Source organism: Agelaius phoeniceus, chromosome 15 (genome assembly GCF_051311805.1).
Source record: "Agelaius phoeniceus isolate bAgePho1 chromosome 15, bAgePho1.hap1, whole genome shotgun sequence".
Classification (NCBI taxonomy): Eukaryota; Metazoa; Chordata; class Aves; order Passeriformes; family Icteridae; genus Agelaius; species Agelaius phoeniceus.
Window position 1 is genome coordinate 7079474 of NC_135279.1, and position 17373 is coordinate 7096846.

Here is a 17373-nt window from a genome sequence, read left to right on the forward strand (position 1 = left end):
TCATGAGAGGGTGCTATAAAGATCATTAATTTCTTCAGACTTTTATGAAGACAAAGTATAACCGCAGAAATTAGATTAAACTTTATCCTTGGGAAAGAGTCTAATTAATTGTCTTGGAGAAATTATTAATGTTCCTATCTTCTCTTCCACTGCAGACACACCAGCTTTCCTGAGTGGTGGGAGCATTTTGCACCTCTGAAAATAAACAGCCAACATTTAATGGAGTACAACGTTTCCCCACCCGCAGCTCTTACTTGTCTGCTACCTTTGGGGGCTGAGGCTGCCATTAATTCCCGTGGAGCTGCTGCTGGCTCACGTTCTGATGGGGGTTGCTTGGGCAACGCTTTGTAAAATCCGGGTCAGGATGCACAGGTCCAAGTCCCGCCCCAAGGGGTTTTTCCAGCGTTCCCGAGAGTTCTGCTCAGGGTATTTCCCTGCCCAGGGCATTTCCCTGCTCAGGGATGTGTTCTGTGCTCGGCCCTGTAGCTCCTCCCTGGAGCCTGGCAGAGGAGGGAGGCAGAAACTTTTGATGCCGTCCAAAGGGCTCCCTCTGCCGATTTCCCTCCCGGATTTTCTAACCACCGGCAGAGGCCATTTCAAGATTTGAAAAACGTGCTTTATTTCATGAGCTGAAGGATATTCTAAGGATGCAGTTAGGCACGACTGCAATGGGTGACCTGTGCTTTTCCTCCTAAACGAGGCACCCAGAGCACCTCGAGGCGGCCCCTGCACCTTCCTGAGTGCTGGGCTCCCTTCACTGCTCACCTCTCTGCACACCCGGGCACACTCGGGCACGCCCGGGCACACTCTTGCTCACCTTCCCAGAAGGAAACAGCGTGGATGCCTAAGGACCCGTTTGGCAGATTTTCCTGTTCAGGAGAATTCCCGTGTCTGCTGGAGTGTTGCTGGGAGCAGCTGGCTCCCAGCTCCTCCCCGCCTGCCCGGGATGGCTCCGGGGCGGTGTCAGCATTGCCGAGCGCCTGCCCCGCCACTCCCGCCCCTGGCACGGGCACAGCCTCGCTGTACATTGCACCCTGACTGATCCTGGGTGTGTGTTCACACAGACAGACAGATGGACACGGCCACGCACACAAACACTCACACTCAGTCACTCTCGGGCACACCCGGGCACACCCGGGCATACTCTGGCACACCCGGGCACACTCAGGCACGCTCGGCCACAGTCTTTCACACCCGGGCACACTCTTGCTCACCTTCCCAGAAGGAAACAGAGTGGATGCCTGAGGACCCGTTTGGCAGATTTTCCTGTTCAGGAGAATTCCCATGTCTGCTGGAGTGTTGCTGGAATGGGAGATGACAACTTTCCTTGGTCAGGAATTATGTACCCCTGTACAGGGCACCTGAGCTGCCTGACCTCATGCCCACTCCTAGAAACAAGTTCAGATGATGAAGGCAAATAAATGCCTGTGGAGCCTGACCTCGCAGTACAGTCTATAATGAAATAAGCTGGACCCATTAACAGAAGAAAACAGAAGCAAAATAATTTTGTAATCTGGTTTCTTCTGTCCTTCACCCAGGCAAGAAGCTTGAGGTCGTAACCCCTGAATGCCAGGACCTTTGGAAGAGGGATAGCGTCCTTCCAGGCAGCAGCTTCCGTTTCTGATCTGTTCGGGCATTGATTTTCTCTCAATAAACATTGGATGCTGTTTCCTTCACCAAGATGAAACATTTCTGTGGGAATGGCAGTGAGGATGCTCTGCATGGCTCCTCATCCTGCACCCCCAGCTGAGCACAGCACAGGGGACATCCCTGTGCAAACGGTGAGCACAGTCCGTGGGGCCATCCCTGTGCTGAGCACGCAGCTCCATCCAGGGGCACCACCCGTGACAGCGCCGGGACCGGGACATTCCCGGGTTCCACGGGCAGGGGAGTGTGGGGTGTGCAGCAGCCGGGCACAGCCACAGGAACGGGCACAGCCCACCCTGCAGACAGACGGACCTGGGGGCGTGTGAGCGACACACAGACAGACAGATGGACACACACAGACAGATGGACACAGAGTGACACGCAGATAGACACAGCCACAGACTCTTACACTCATGCACACCCGGGCGCGCACGTGCACACCCGGGCACGCTCAGACACACTCATGCACACCCGGGCACGCCCAGGCACACCCAGACACACTCAGGCACACCCGAGCACACTCAGGCACACTCGGGCACACCCGGGCACACTCAGACACACTCAGGCACACCCGGGCACACTCATGCACACCCGGGCACACTCAGACACACTCATGCACACCCGGGCACGCCCAGGCACACTCATGCACACCCGGGCACGCCCAGGCACACTCAGACACACTCAGGCACGCCCAGGCACACTCATGCACGCCCGGGCACGCCCAGGCACACTCATGCACACCCGGGCACACCCAGACACACTCAGGCACACCCGAGCACACCCGGGCACACTCAGGCACACCCGGGCACACTCATGCACGCCTGGGCACGCCCAGGCACACTCATGCACACCCGGGCACACTCGTGCACACCCGGGCACGCCCAGGCACACTCGGGCACGCCCGGGCACACCCAGGCACACTCATGCACACCCGGGCACACTCGTGCACACCCGGGCACGCCCAGGCACACTCGGGCACGCCCGGGCACACTCATGCACACCCGGGCACACTCGTGCACACTCATGCACACCCGGGCACACTCGTGCACGCCCGGGCACACTCGGGCACACCCAGACACACTCATGCACACCCGGGCACACTCGTGCACACCCGGGCACGCCCAGGCACACTCGGGCACACCCAGGCACACTCATGCACACCCGGGCACGCCCAGGCACACTCATGCACACCCAGGCACACCCAGGCACACTCATGCACGCCCGGGCACGCCCAGGCACACTCATGCACACTCATGCACACCCGGGCACACTCATGCACACCCAGGCACACTCGGGCACACCCAGGCACACTCATACACACCCAGGCACACTCGGGCACACCCAGGCACACTCATGCACGCCCGGGCACGCCCAGGCACACTCATGCACACTCGGGCACACCCGGGCACACTCATGCACACTCGGGCACACCCGGGCACACTCTGGCACCCTCACGCTCACTCGCCCTCTCCACTCTCCCCCCGCCCCTCTGCAGTTCCGCACTCTCCCACACGAGGGCGCCCTTCACTCGCTGCCGCCCCGCCCTCGGCCCCGCCCTTCGGCCCCGCCCTCGGCCCCGCCCGGCCCCGCCCCGCCCGCCCGGCGGGCCCGGCGCGGGCGCTGCGTGCGGGCGGTGCGGGCGGTGCGCCCCGCTCCGCTCTCGGCTCCGCTCCCCGCTCCGCTCCGCCGGGGCCCCCGGGGCCGCCGAGGCCGCGCCGCGCCCGGGACATGCGGCCGCCCCCGCCGGCGAGGAGGCGATGAGGCTCCGCAGCGGCACGGCGCTCACGCTGCTGCTCGGCTGCCTGTGCGCGCTGCTCTCGCTCTCCTGGTACGGCGCCTTCGGCGGGCACAAAGGTAAGGGGGGCTCGGCCGCCTCCGCGGGGACCCGGCCGCCGCCCCGCCGCCGGGGAGGGGGCGCGGGGACTCCGCGAGTCGGCCCCGGCTGGACCCCGGGATGCGCTAGGGATCCAGACCCGGTGAGCATCCTGCGGGAGCTGGGGTATCCCTAAGGGCAGGATCCTGCTGGAGCCCCGCGGGTGCGGACTCGGCGGGATTCTGTGCGCCCCTGGCCCCGCGGTACCCCCTGGTCCCCACGGGACCGTGACCTGTGGAACCCCTGGAGCGACTGCCCGTGCCCAGCTGGGCGGGAGGTGCCCCAGCCGGGCGTCTCTGCTCGTCCAGGGGTGCCCACGGAGGGTCGGGGGGCTCTGGGGTGATGGGCGGGCTGTTGTCCAAGCCAAGCGCTTGGCTTGGCTTTCGTTGTTGTGCTTCTTTGCACCCCCGTGTTTATGGCCAAAACCTTCATGGGTGATGGGAGCCAGGTGAGTTAAATCTGCGTGGTAGTGCCAGCAACTGGGGGGAGCTCTCAAATGCTGGGGGTTCTTTGGGCAAACTGATGAGGGGAGATCTGAGCATTTCTGCCTTCTCTGCATGCATCTCTTGTGGCTCCATGCTGAGTCTGGTAACTTCAGGGGATGTGGGACAGGTGTGACAGCTGTGGCTTCAGCACACTCGTATTGGTGCTGGCTTTGCACTGAGGAGGCAGCTGCAGAGCAGAGGTGCAGGGCCCTGTCCCGCCGAGGCTGCCGAGGAATCCTGTGCAGGTGGTTACAGAGATGCTTGCTGCTGGTTTTTCCTGACAACACAATAGTTGCTTTTCTCCACCCAGTCTCTCACTCAAACAGTGCACTGGACTTATTCTAGCCTGGAGGACAATTCTGACAGTCACTTCTGAATTGTGTCCCTGTACTGTGTATGAGTGTGTAACCTCCTACACCTGTGGTAATCGCTCAGCTCTTCGAGTTCCTGCACTTTTAGAGGTCATTAAAGGTGTGTGGTCTGACCAGCCAGGCCTTGACTCTCTCCTCCCATTGCTATAGAAGCATCTCTCCCTGCCACAGGTGAGAAGCAGCTTCTGCTGAGCATAAGCTGTGACTTGGTGGATTTGCAGTCCTGTGGTACACCATGCACCATCACAAGGTGCAGCTGGCATGTAGTGCAAGTCCAGCATCAGGGCTGGGGCAGCTCTTGGGGAAGGTTTTTTGGCTCTGATGGGCAGGATGACATGAACCCACCCAGCCCCTTCCCTGGCAGCAGGCTTGGAGGGCCTGGGATTTTGTCCTGGCAGCTGCAGGTGTCTGACAGGTGGCTGCTTGGCTTCCTCTGCCTCATTCATCACTGAAGGCTTTCCTGTTGTGCTGCTAAGGTGATTTAAATCCCACCAGAGCTGCCTCCTGCAGAGGTTTGCGTGGTGGGTGTATGCAATGCCCGGGCGCTGCTTCTGTACCAATGGATTGCTTTGCTTCTGCTGGTGATATTTTTATCACCACTGACCAAAATGTTTATTTATTACTGGCCAAAATGTTTGCATACCCAGGTGTTGCTGTTGTGTGTTGCTTTCAGACAGATGTACTAGACTAGTAGTTGTGCAGGGGCAGAGGAAAGCTCTGAGAACTGCCCCGTGGTTACCACTGAGCAGAGGCTTTGCTTGCAGCTTCCTCTCATAAATAAAGCAAAAGCAGCGTGCGGTGCTGTGTGGGCTCCGAGCAGCCCCTCCTGCTTCCAGAAGCAGGGTGGCCAACCCCACTAGGCACTCTGTGCTGTCTGGGCTGTGGTCCTTTGACACACTTTTATTTTTTAGCAAGCAGCTTTTCCCTGTGGCTCATGCAAGTGCCAGAACAGCCCCCCTGGGCACCCCTGTCCCTGTCCCTCTCCGGGATGCGTGTGTTCCTCTGGCAGCAACAGATTGTCAGCTGCAGTGGCCACAGCAGGTCAGGCCAGCACGGGTGGCTGTGTCAGCACAGCAGGTTTCCAGCTATTGTGGACATTTACCTATCAGACCCTTTTTCAGTACAGAGCTGGAGAAGACCTTGAGAGGTCATTGAGTCCATCTCCTGCCCTCCGCAGGATCGCTGATAACCAACCCCTTCCTGACAGATGTTTGTCTTGTTTGTTCTTAAAAACCTTCGATGACAGGGACTCGTAAGCTCCCCAGACAATCTGTTTGACATTTAGCAACCCTCATATTAGGCTTTTCTTATGATTTGTACAGAAATGTCTTTTTCTTCAGTTTAGTTTCAGGATTGCTCTTCTTTTTTTCCATCTGTTTGGAACAGACAGAAAAGTTCCTTCTGTCCTTCTTTGCAGCAGGCCAGTAGATATTTGGAAGTTGCTACCATTTCCCTTACTAATACAGATCAAACCACACTGGTTCCTTTGATCACTCTTTTTTAGGTCATGTATTCTTGCTCTGCAGTTGCTCTTCTTAGTCTCTTCTGGACCGTCATCCTTGGTGAGGGGTGATGCTTAATGTGGGTTAAAGGGCTGAAGTTTCTGCTGTATTTTTGCTCAGAAGATTAAGTGTTACTTCATACCTTTTACAAACAATGATCCTGTTTATACATCCCATTGTGTGTGCTTTTCACTTTTGCCATAGGTGACTTGTATTTATTTTTTCATCCCATCACCCCTTCAACTGTTCCTCTCCAGATGTTGTCCTGCTTTTCATTCCTTATCTTGTGTTTGCCTGGTTAATTATTCTTACCAAATTGCATTACCTCACACTTGTCCTTCTTGAACTGAGTCTTTTTTTTTTTCCAGAATGCATCTTCTAAATTATCAGGATTGTTTTGAATTCTGATCTTGTCCTCCTGCATGCTTGCAGTCCCTCTCAGCTTGGTGTAGCCTTCCAGGGCAGTTAGCCTGTTTTCTCTGCCATCAGCCAAGTTGTGGATGAAAACACCAATTGGTGTTGGATCCAGGATGGGTTCCACTGGAAAGGGCTTCAGTAGAGCCCCCCAGTCTGTGCTCAAAGAGCAGTGCCCCATTCACAGGTGGTCTTCCCAGCAGTGGTGGTCCCACCTTCAGGCAGCTCAGGCCAGTCCCTGCATCCCTGGCTGTTATGGGCATGTCCCATCAGACATTTCAGAGGTATCTGAAATCTTTGTTTCTTCTCCCCTTCCTGCAAGCCCTGACACCTTGTCACAGAAAGAAATATGACAGGTTTGATGTGATTTGTTCTTGATGAACAGAGATTATCTTTTGCTGAAGTTCTCCTTGTCTTCTAATCATTTCAACTGAAGTTAAGCTGATGATTCTATAAATTCTTGCCTCCTTATTCCCATACCTGTATTTTTCAAAGATAGGCTTTGTGTTTGCCAGTCCTGTAACATCAGTCATGCCCTGTGAGTGGAGACTGGAGACAATTCCCAGTGCTCCTGAGTTGCTGATGTTGTTGAGTTCTGGGGAAGTCTGGCAAGGTGTCCTCATTGCCTCTAGTGGGGAATAATATGATATTAAAATGTAAGGCATTGCAGAGTCTGCTTGTCTTCCCACTCTGTGTTGGGAGGACAAAACAATTAATTGAAAGAAAAAAAAACAGAACAAACCATCTCTAGAGCTGCTTTTCCGAGACCAGCTCAGGGCTTGTTTACCTGCTAATGGTGTTCTGCTGTGCTGTGGTTATTAGTAAAGTTTTGACCTCATGGTCTGCAAAAACAGATGCTGCCTCTTTCCAATTATAAATGGGGTTTGAAATAGTCTGCTGGAGTGGGAAGAGAAGGGCAGCCTCAAATAGCACAGCCACTCACCAAGGCAGCAGGTGTCCAGCATCACGTCCTGTTCAGAGGTGGGCCACGTGCTGTGTGTCATGGTGGTGGGTGTCTCGGCCAAAGTCTGATATTCTCTCTTTGCTGATTTTAGATTTCAACGTGGTTTCACTTCCCAAAACCTGCCATGCAGAAAGCTCTTTTGTAACCTGGTGTCAGGTGTTGGATGTGTAGAGCTTAACTGTGGAGGATCAGGCTTCGGGAAGGTGCAGGCAGGTGCGGGTGCCCAATGTGGGGCCTCCAGGGGACTCAGGACTTACTGAGGGATTAGTAAAACCAAGAAGGTTTCATGAATTTAGGTGAGTCACAAGTACAGATGGGATGAAGGCAAACAATTTAACCTACCAATTAAATTGTTGTGGTTTTTTTCATTTCCAGTGGTGAAAACTGTTCAGTTCTCATCCATAATGTTTGTTCTTATCTTGATTGACTGACCAGTGCTGTTTATGCAGCCCTTCTCTTTGCCCTTTGCAGCCTATGCCAGAGCCATAAATGCTGTGGGATATTTTGGGTTTAAGTGTTGGCATTTGATTTTTAGTTGGACTGGAAGTTTTAAATCTTGTGTTGAACTTTTTAGGAGACTCCCATTGGAAATGCTCTGTGTAGAGGTTGGCATGATACCTCCTCAGTATGGCTCTGTAGCTCAGGGCAGGCTCTGTACCCATGTTGCCTGTGCAGGCTTCCCCTGGCAAGTTTTTTTTCTGTCAACTTTTAATGATTTCTAGTTACTCACTGCCAGCCAGCTCCTGGCATCCATTGTAAACCCTCAACTGCAGCCAACTCTGTACCTGTAGGTTTGCCTGCAAAGTGGGGTTGCTGTTTGCTGTGGTGGCTTCACACCACTAAGATCAGTTGTGACTGTGTGGTATTTTGGATGCTCACCTTGTGGGAACTGTTTTTCCTGTGGAAGTTGTGGAAATGCTTCAGAACATGTACAGAGCTCCTTGAAGGACTCACCACACGCATCCTGGCTGGGTGTCTTGGTGCAGGTCTGAGCTCGGGGTTTCTCCCTTGGTCTGTGAGTGTGGTGAGGAGCAGGATGCTGGGTTTGGTGGCTGTGGGGCACTGGCTGCAGCGTGGATGTTGCTCTGGAGCAGCAGGGAGGGCTCAGGCAGCAGCTCTGTAAGGAAATATCGCTTGTGCGGTGCCGTGCACAGTGGGAAGCTCTCCTCACTGGGGGTGTCCTTTGTGGGAAGCAAACTTTGTCCTGGAGGGATGTTCCTCTGAGTGTGTTTACAAAGTCTTCTTCTATAGTGCATAAAAGCCGTGAACACTAATCCGCTCTGGAAGCAGCAGAGTCAAAGCTTGATATTGTTAAATACGAGCCGTGTCCTGCGGCATGTGGGGTTCCCGCTGCTTTTTCATTTCTGTTGCCTGCACCAGCTTGACTTCAGGTTTTTGTAGTTTCTTTGAGGTCTTGGGCACTGCCTGCAGCGAAATGGATATGAGTGAAAGCCCTGGTTTGAGCTGGGATCACTTCACAGCAACCCTTGCAAACGTTTCCCAGTAGGAGAGACACCAGCAGGAGACCCAGCAAGTGCTTTTGAGGGCTGAGGAGGTGCAGGCAAGGACCTGGCTAGGGAACCATGGAGTTTGGAAATTTGTCATTAAAATGCATGGTGAATAAAAAGGTGTGCAGGAGCATTTCTGAGACATTTTACATGGCCTGGGTGGTGCTCAGCAGACATTGTGTGAAATTGGTGGCTGGAATGCAGCAGCATTTGTAAAATTGCCTCACCTGTGACTTGAACAAATTCATCCCAAGAGCGAGAGGCACTGTGCAATCTGTTGAAATGCATTTATTAAAATAAGTTGTTCATTGTCTGGAGTCACCTGTGTATCTGTTTTGATTTTTTTGCAGTTTTTTAAAGGCCTTTAAACGGGGCTCTTGGCCTGTATTGTGTGTGCAGTTGCTGTGTCCCACTGCTGCTCCCACACTAAGAGCTGTGGGTGTGTGATGGAGTTGAAGTTACAAGGGCTCTCTCTTAACCTGTGTTCTCCAGCATTGACTTGGATTCATGTCCTTGCTGTGCTGTGTCCCTCCCAGTCTTGGAACAATCAACTGCCTGGTTTCATGCCTCAGTTCCCATCTGCTCTCTGGGGACAGTGGCATCTCTTGTCACAGGGCTTTGGAGGACACTGCCACGCTTCTGTGACAGCAGGGTCTGTGTCAGTGCACAGGAGAGGAGGAGTCAGAGGAGGTTAGCACACACACCCCCCAATTACATCAAGTACTTCTCTTGGTTTACTTCTTTTGCAGAACAAAACTCATTTGCGATTCCCTTTGATTCATCTAAAACAAATCATTGATTTGTACTTATATCCTGAATGTTCATTGATTATTCACTTAGTGTTTAATGTAAAACACATCTGTAGCTGGCTAGTTTAAGTGAAGCTGCCACTCATCTCCAGAAAGCCTTGAAGACACTAAGTGCTGGAGAAATTGGTTTACCAAGGCTGCTGCAGGTAGGCTTGGATTATCCATGGATCTCCCTGTTCACAAAACCCAAACCAGTCACCAAAGGACCAATTTTTCTGTTTGTGGTATAAAGAAACACAGATATCCCTACTGGGGTGCCTGGCTCATCCACAGCCACCAGGACTTTGAAGGAAGCCCTTGAGGATGAGCCACCTGCCTAAAAATACTTGGAGATGATGCTTAATGTTCTAGGTGAAGATTTTCCATATGATTATTGCGCCAATTCTAATGTTCAAGTTTTCTTTTTCGTGAGACAGAGATCAAGAGGTTGGGAGATTGGGTGGTTGAAGAGGGCTGCTGTGGTGGCAGAACTCACTGGGCAAATTAAAGGATTGTGGAAAGTATTAAAATAATCAAAGAGCTTCAGCGGAGACGGGCAGGTTAGCATTGTTAGGAGGAGGCTTTTCAGGGAGGGCTGATCAAGTATCTGCTTAGCAGCTTCCTGATACAGGCAGAGGATTGTTGTCTTTGATGGAGGGAAAAAAAAATTCTGCCTTTTCCATTTGAATTGCAGCATAGGGGGCTTTTTATTCAGCAGTGCCCTTCTTGGGTTTATTTTCGAGCTTATGTCAGGCTTCCCTTTCAAAGCAGGAAAGTCTGGGAGTGGCAGATTCCTGTATTAAATAATCTCTTTCTGCATTAATTGTGTCACTGGCCAATTCTCCTTCTGTTTTTGTCCCGGTGTCAAGTCACATTTGAGTCTCCAGGATCAGTGCATTAGCATGGATGCATCTCTGATGCACAGAGACAGCTCTGTAACTCTGTCTTCTCTCCTGCCTGCCCCTGCCTTGCCAGTGTTTAAATATTCTATCCCTCCTGTGTTACATACAGGATAAATGCTTACCTAAAGGTTTATCTGTATTTTGAAGTGACTAGACATGCACACAAAACTGTCTTTGATGCAAGATATTTTAATTTCTGCTTATATTAAAGTGGACAGCAGTAGTGTTAAAATGTAAATCATTAGGCTTTTAAGAAGCTCCTGGGCAAAAATTAATCTCCACCTGTCTTTTATGTTCATGATGAGTTTTGTTGCTTTGCAGTGTCCATTTGCTTGTAGCTATAATTGTCACTCTGGTGGCTTAGGAGTTGCTGGTAGTGGGATGGATGCTGAGCTGTGGGAAGAGCAAGGTGCTGGCTTATGTCAGTGCTGCTGTTTGGTCCATACCTGTTCATCAGTGAGTTTTTAGACCATCTTGTTCAAATTTTCAAGTCTGCCTTAAAGCACTTAGGTTTTTCTTCTCTCCTTGCAATGGCAAGAGCTTTCTGGAAGGTTCAACCTGGAGACCCCTTTTTGTCACTCACTGCTTGTACTTACATGGCAGCACATCCTCTGTGTATTGTCAGTGTTCTGAGGAATGTCATGGCTTAGGGAGGAGGCCTGTGGTACTAATAGGCTGTGTAGCCTTTAGAAGCTCTTGTAAATAATAAAAGAAACACTTCCAGTCCTGAGAAATTAGCTCCTTGAAGATCTCTGTATGTATATTTTGTATAGTGAAAACATGTAGTGGTTTAGTTAAAGTGTAGTAGTGAGGCCAGCCCTGCCAGTACCAAGAACTTCATACAGAAGCTGGAGAAGATTTCTGAGGGAGAACTTTTTCCTCCCCAAAAGACAGTCAGGAGAGCAGAGCTGCTGCACAGTGTCCCCAAGGAGTGTCCCCACGTGAAAAACAACAGCAGTGTTTGTGTCTTTTGCTGGGTGAATGGGTGGATCTGGTGGTGGTTGAGCTCTCTCAGACTCAACCACAGACAAGTACCTGTCAGATGAATTATTCAGTTAATGCTGGCAGAAGTGTTGGGGTGGTCTCCCCTCCCTCTGCTCTGTGCCCAGACTGTGATCTTTTACTTCTATTTGATCTTGCCTTTCATGTTTTAACTATTCCTTTTTCGTGCCATCTCTCATTGCACTCTCTGGAGCTGACTTTGATATCATTTCTCTTTGTCTTCTGTTTCCCTCAGTTTCCTCCCTTTCTTCTTCCTTTGATATTTTAGAAAATGACCAGGATGGAGATCTTCCCAAGTCTTCCCTCTCTTAATCTTGACCAGTTCAAGTTATTCACTTTCTGAAGAACTTTACCAGGTACTTACCTGATAGCGTGGCTTTGTTAATGCCACGCAATGATTTTGGGTAGAAGCTGGTTTAGGCTGCCTGGGATGAAGGTGATGCTGGTCCTTGTACTGAGTTTCAGGGGCTGAGCCCATCTGGGTCCCCAGTGGTGGTGAGGCCAGGCCCAGCCTCCAGGACAAACCATCCTGAGCCCAAAGTGAGGATATTCCATGGAGATGTTTCCACAGGTGTCACACGGGGGGTGGCCGGTGCTGATGGGCAGCAGGAGCTCATCCTGCACTTCACATACAGAGCTTCAACTAAATTGAAGGAAAAGCAAAAATTCTGTTTAAAAGGAGATTAATTTGCTAACTTTGAGGAGTGAAAAGTATTTAAGAAAAAAACTGGAAATGCAAATTCTGGCTGAGCACAAGATTTGTCATTTGATGGCTGAAATTCTCCACTTTGTTGTGCCAGTGAATCCACATTAAACATGTATTTTCCCTGAGCTAAAGAGCTGACCTGGGTGGGGGAGGTAAGTACTCAGAGTGGTGGATGAGCATAATTAGGACATGGATTGTGGGTTGGCTCAGTATAGATCAGTTTGTGTTTCGTTAATGTCTGGTTCCACCCTGTCTGTCTGTTTTATTGGATTAATTTATTAGTTTCTGAAAGTGTCTCTCCAGTGAGCTAAAATATCTATTTACTGTAAGTATTTGGTTACCATGAAAAAGTGTATTTGGCATGTGTTTGGCAAATATTAAGTACTTTCTTCTGTTTCTTTTGCAATTTAATCTTCTATTTATCTTGGGTATTGATTGCTGAAGGCCTTGGTAATTATTTGCTGATCTTGAAAACAATGATTTTAGAGGCTCGAATTACTTTTGTAATATTAATCATTACCTTGGTGTGTTTGCTTTAAAGGATGGGGTCCCTCTGACAGCTCCAGGGTGGACATTTACTGTCTGAAACATGCTGCCATCCTAAAATAACAAAATCATCACTGGTGTTTTGTTCCCAAAACTAAACAGATACTTGCAGAGATGCAAACCTGGCAGTTGCAGTCAGCTCATTAATTCGCTGTTCCTCTTGATGAGAGGAGTGGCCAGATTCTAAAGTCAAATAAAAATACGGTTGTATTCGGTTTCCAAATTAATTTCATGGTGTGTTGGTCCCAGCTCTGGTGCAGGGCTGGTGGGACGAGGGGTGGCCCCACTCTGGTGGCAATGGAGCTCTGCTGGGGGGGAAAGAAGCCACACTCCAAAGGGTCTCACACTTGCAAGTGAATGTGGTGCCATACAGAGGCACATCTTGCTTTGGGGGAAGGTGAGAAATTGAAAAGTCTCTGCTGGGAGCTGAGTAATTGGCACCTGCTATTATTGTGTCCCTCCTCCCCCTTTTAATAACTTGTTTATAGAGATACCTCTCCTACAGATCTCGTTACACAGCCATAAAGCACGATTCTTTAAAAAATACATGCATTCCTATTCATGTCAGGTCTGAATACCCACCCCATTCACGTTCCTTGAGGAAAGGGATGGTGTTTGTGGTATCCAGGCATCTTTCCTCACTGCTGCTCAGAGCCACAGCTGCCCATGAGGAGACAAGTTGTGTCCTTGCCATACCTGGATGGAGATGTAATTCTTCCATTAATACAAAACCTGGCAGGCAGTTAGAGTGGCTGGGAGGGGAATTTTGTCTTCTTGTTATTTTAGGCCTTGAAGCAAGGGGTTGTGTTGGCTGTTTGAGTGACGTTGGCCTGATCTCCAGCAGAGCTTGCACAGTGACATAGATTGCTGGAGAGCACGAGAGGCGGCATTTGGCATGCACCCCTGGGATCTCCAGTGCACTGAATCCCACTTCCTGCTCATGCATCAAGTGATATGTTTAATTGGTTTTAACAGTTTCATCCTTGTTCTTTTATTAGTGGATCGTGGTGCAAAAGGAAGCTGGGAGCGTTTTTGGATCCTGTCCTGGGTAATTTGATGAGTAAGTCTTGCTGAGCTTCATCTCTCTGCAGGTGCTGTGATGCATCTCCTGCAGGGGATGCAACGGGAAGAACGTCTCCCACTCCTCCTCCCAAACACATATGTGGGGAAAGAAGAGGAAGAGAGGGCAAAATCATGTCCATGGCAATTATTTTCTGATTCTTTTCATCACCCTATAGAACAAGAATGATAAGGGGAGCCTCAGAAAAGAGGGCATTCCAGCAAGCCCTGGCAGGGATGTAATCTCTTTTCTTCATACTGAGGTATAAAGATAATTCCAATCGGGTTTGAAACAGCGGATGGCAAATAATTCTTGAGCAATCCGCTTATGGTGTTCCAGGATGCGAATGAAAACCACTAATGGGATAAAGAAGGATCTAGATAATTATCTCGACTGCATTAAATCCCATCCTTTCAGGAGAATACTCTTGTGTGGACACCGATTTCATGTGTATCAAATGCTAAAGCTGACTAGACATTTTCAGAAGCTGGTTGATTCCAACACAGCCATCCTCTCTTGGTGATCATCTATCTTTCATCTACCTGGCTGGTCATAATAAATCTGATTTCTGGTCTCTGCTGCCCTGTTTCCTTTTTTCCCCCTCCCTACAGCAGGTTAAAGCTGTGACACACATTCTCTCTAGGGCAGATTTGAAACCTCCTTCATCTTTTTCTCCTTTCATTTGGTCTGCTGTTTTGAGAGACTTCCTGGGGTTTTTTTCCCTGTTTTACAGATGGTAATGCTGTTGTTTTAAGTCTGACAGAAGAGCTGCATGTAACATTTAGGTGTGCAAGATATTTTTTAAATTGATCCATTTTTTTCCCCCCCTTCAAGAACTCTGCCTTGCAGTGTGGGGGGTGGCACTGTGCTGCAAAACAAATCCAGTTGTACAGTCAGCTAATGAGGCTCTTTTGGTAGACTCTTTGTGTTTGAATCTAATGGACACCCCATGGATGGAATGGAGGATGGCAGAAAGAGAAAAGAACAGTTTTGTAGAGACTGAGACCATGGCATTTAGATGGGGTTGGCTCAGTTAACAGCGTTCAAAGCTTTGTGTTACAGAAACTGTTCTCTGAGACCCCATGGTCAGAGGAAAGGGTGACACAAACGCACCTCTAATAATGTGGGTGACAGAAAAGCACCTCTAGGAAGTGGCTGATTCTTCATTATCCCCCAGCAGCTTATGCCACTGCATTTCCCAGCTGTCAGAGAGCCATTTCTCTCCAGCCTCACATCAAGTGTTCCCCAAGTGAGCTGAGGCATGTCTGAGCTGGCTGCAGCCTCTTTTGGTGAGCCAGGCTGCGTGTCCCACAATGGGAGCAATCTGGAGGCTCTCAGCTGAAGACGGCTGCCCACGAGCTGTCCTCCAGCTGGAAGAGGAGGATTGGCAGTTGGCACCATTCCTTTGCACTCCAGAGGACAGATGCTGTTCGTGTCTCTTTTGTCAGGGAAAGAGTCCCATCATTCATTTGGAGAGTGCCCAAATGCAGCTTCTCAGTAGCAGACCCTCTGAAACCTCAAGGTTCCCATCTTTACTTGCTGGCATGGCAGTCTTATTAAGGCTCAGTTGTCTTTAGAAGGGCTTTCTTGTTCTTAGTGAGAAGTCAAAGAAGAAATTCTGTCCTGTCCAAGGTGGTCTTGGGTTTCCAATCTCCCTCATGTGGCAATGGGAGGTTACCAGGGCCAGTTTTGTGCTGAAATCCAAGGAGTTTGTGTGTCTCTTTTTGCTGTGAACTGTAAGTTCCTCTTGATACCAGAATTGCTGTTCACACCACTGTGAGGTGTCACTTGCCTGTCCCAACTGGAGGATATCCTTAGAGTCACATGAAGCTCAGCCCTTCCATACCAGGCTTGGATTTGGGACAGGTAGGCTGCACAAGGGTGTGATGTGCAGCTGGGCACACCCTGATAAGGCACTTGCCAAGCAGGGCTGTGTGTAGAGAAAAGGATATGTGGGATCCTTGCAGCCTCTGGAAGGCTCTTTAGGAAACGAGTCATGTTTAAAAATTGTGGTCATTTTTTGTTTTGGTGACATGCTTCGTGAACAGCAGCTCTTAAATTTAAATGCTCACACAGAAGAGTCAGTATCAAGGTTTCTTCACCTTCTGATCTCAGTTGTGTTCCCTGTGGCTCTAGAAACAGGGCTGAACTTAACAGTGATGCCTGGTGGAGGCTTTTGTCTAAAAATACTGACATTCTGCAAGAGGAGTCTGGCAAGGTCCAACAGCTGATTCCTTAAAATCAATTGATTGCTGTTTAAAATAAGATATCCATCCTCCACACCCGTGACTTGCACAGAGATCTTGATGAGCATTTTCACCTGGGTCTTGCTATCACTGCACACCCTTCAGATGAACCACTCATTAAGAAATCTCATTACTTGCTCGGTTAAAGGTGTCTGGTTAGCTGAGTTGCTAATTGAAGTGTCCTTTCTTCAACCCAGTGTTGTGATGGAGCTGTTCCTGGGGCTGTTATGCCAAGTGTTACCTCCACAGAGCGTTATAAATGATCTCCTGCCATCTCCTGCTTGGGTGAGCACTACCCAGAGAGAAACTGTGGGTTTTTCTGGATGTCTGCACAGCTCTCAAGTGACTTGCACGATGCACACACACAGAAAGGCAGATATTTCATGTCTCTTTGGAAATCTGTCAAGACAGTGGCAGTTCACTTAGCCTGGGTTGTGCTGTCTGTTCATAACTTCTAAAATGCAGGTCAAGGAATATTGCTGTAATAGTTAAAGGTCAGGCAAAATTACAGCCTTTAGCCCTTTGTAGCAGCTGTGGTCATTAAAGGAGGTGTTTTCCTCCTGGGATTGAAACTTTCAGCACTTTTCTGTTGTTCCAGAGTGCTGGTTAGTTGTTCTGCAAGCCTGCAAACCAAAGGTGGCCATTTCTGCAGGTACCCCTGATGGTGCTCAGAGGCCCCAGCTGACACCAGGATCCTCTCTAGTGTGCCCTGAATGTCCTGGGTGCTCTGGGAACCCTCTCAGAGAGCTTCACCATGAAAGGCTGGTCCAGGAGGAGTGGGTCCCTGTGGGTGAGGTGCTTGTCAGTGGCAGAATTTGAAATCCACATTGACTCATCAGCATTGTTTGGTTACTAAGGTCACTGCAGTGCTGGGATGTACATGGGGATCATTTGCATCAGACTTCAGGATTTCATGGAGAGGAGGAAAGGGATGATAACAAGAGAGCTTGTAAGTGGGTAGAATTCAGATCACTGCCAGCCAGTACAGAAAAGGTGAAGAAATTCTTTATGGTGTGTGGTGTAGCACATGGGCAAGGAGGTGTGGATTTTGTACATGCACTCGTGTTTAGTTTGGCTTCCAGGAGAAGTCCTTATCTCTTCTCCTGCTGCCAGCTCCTTTGGAGCTGCCCTCCTTCCCCCTGCTCTGCCTCCATTTCTTGCTGTGATTTCAATTATTTATACCATTTCTCTTCCCCTTAAACTGCTCCACTGGCTGTGCACTATGGAAGCAGCTGTCGCTCCCCAAGCCTGTTCCGATGATGTGTGAAGAGCTGATCCCTGAGCACACAACTCGTTAAGAGCATTTCAGGGCTCTTCAGTGTGGGCAACTATGTGGATGTAAAATTACAATTGGATCTT

General features: G+C 50.0%; 1 protein-coding gene across 2 annotated transcripts in view; it reads left to right on the forward strand.

The window, feature by feature from the left end:
* Window positions 1-3281: 3281 nt before the first annotated feature.
* Window positions 3282-17373, forward strand: part of MGAT4B (alpha-1,3-mannosyl-glycoprotein 4-beta-N-acetylglucosaminyltransferase B) — a 50689-nt gene continuing 36597 nt past the window's right edge. The window contains exon 1 of one of the 2 annotated variants that reach the window (XM_077186632.1): window positions 3282-3501. In XM_077186632.1, coding sequence (XP_077042747.1) covers window positions 3405-3501 — 97 coding nt within the window. In that variant the 5' untranslated portion in view covers window positions 3282-3404. The remainder of the gene's footprint in view (window positions 3502-17373) is intronic. The other variant, XM_054642980.2, reaches the window with a different exon arrangement.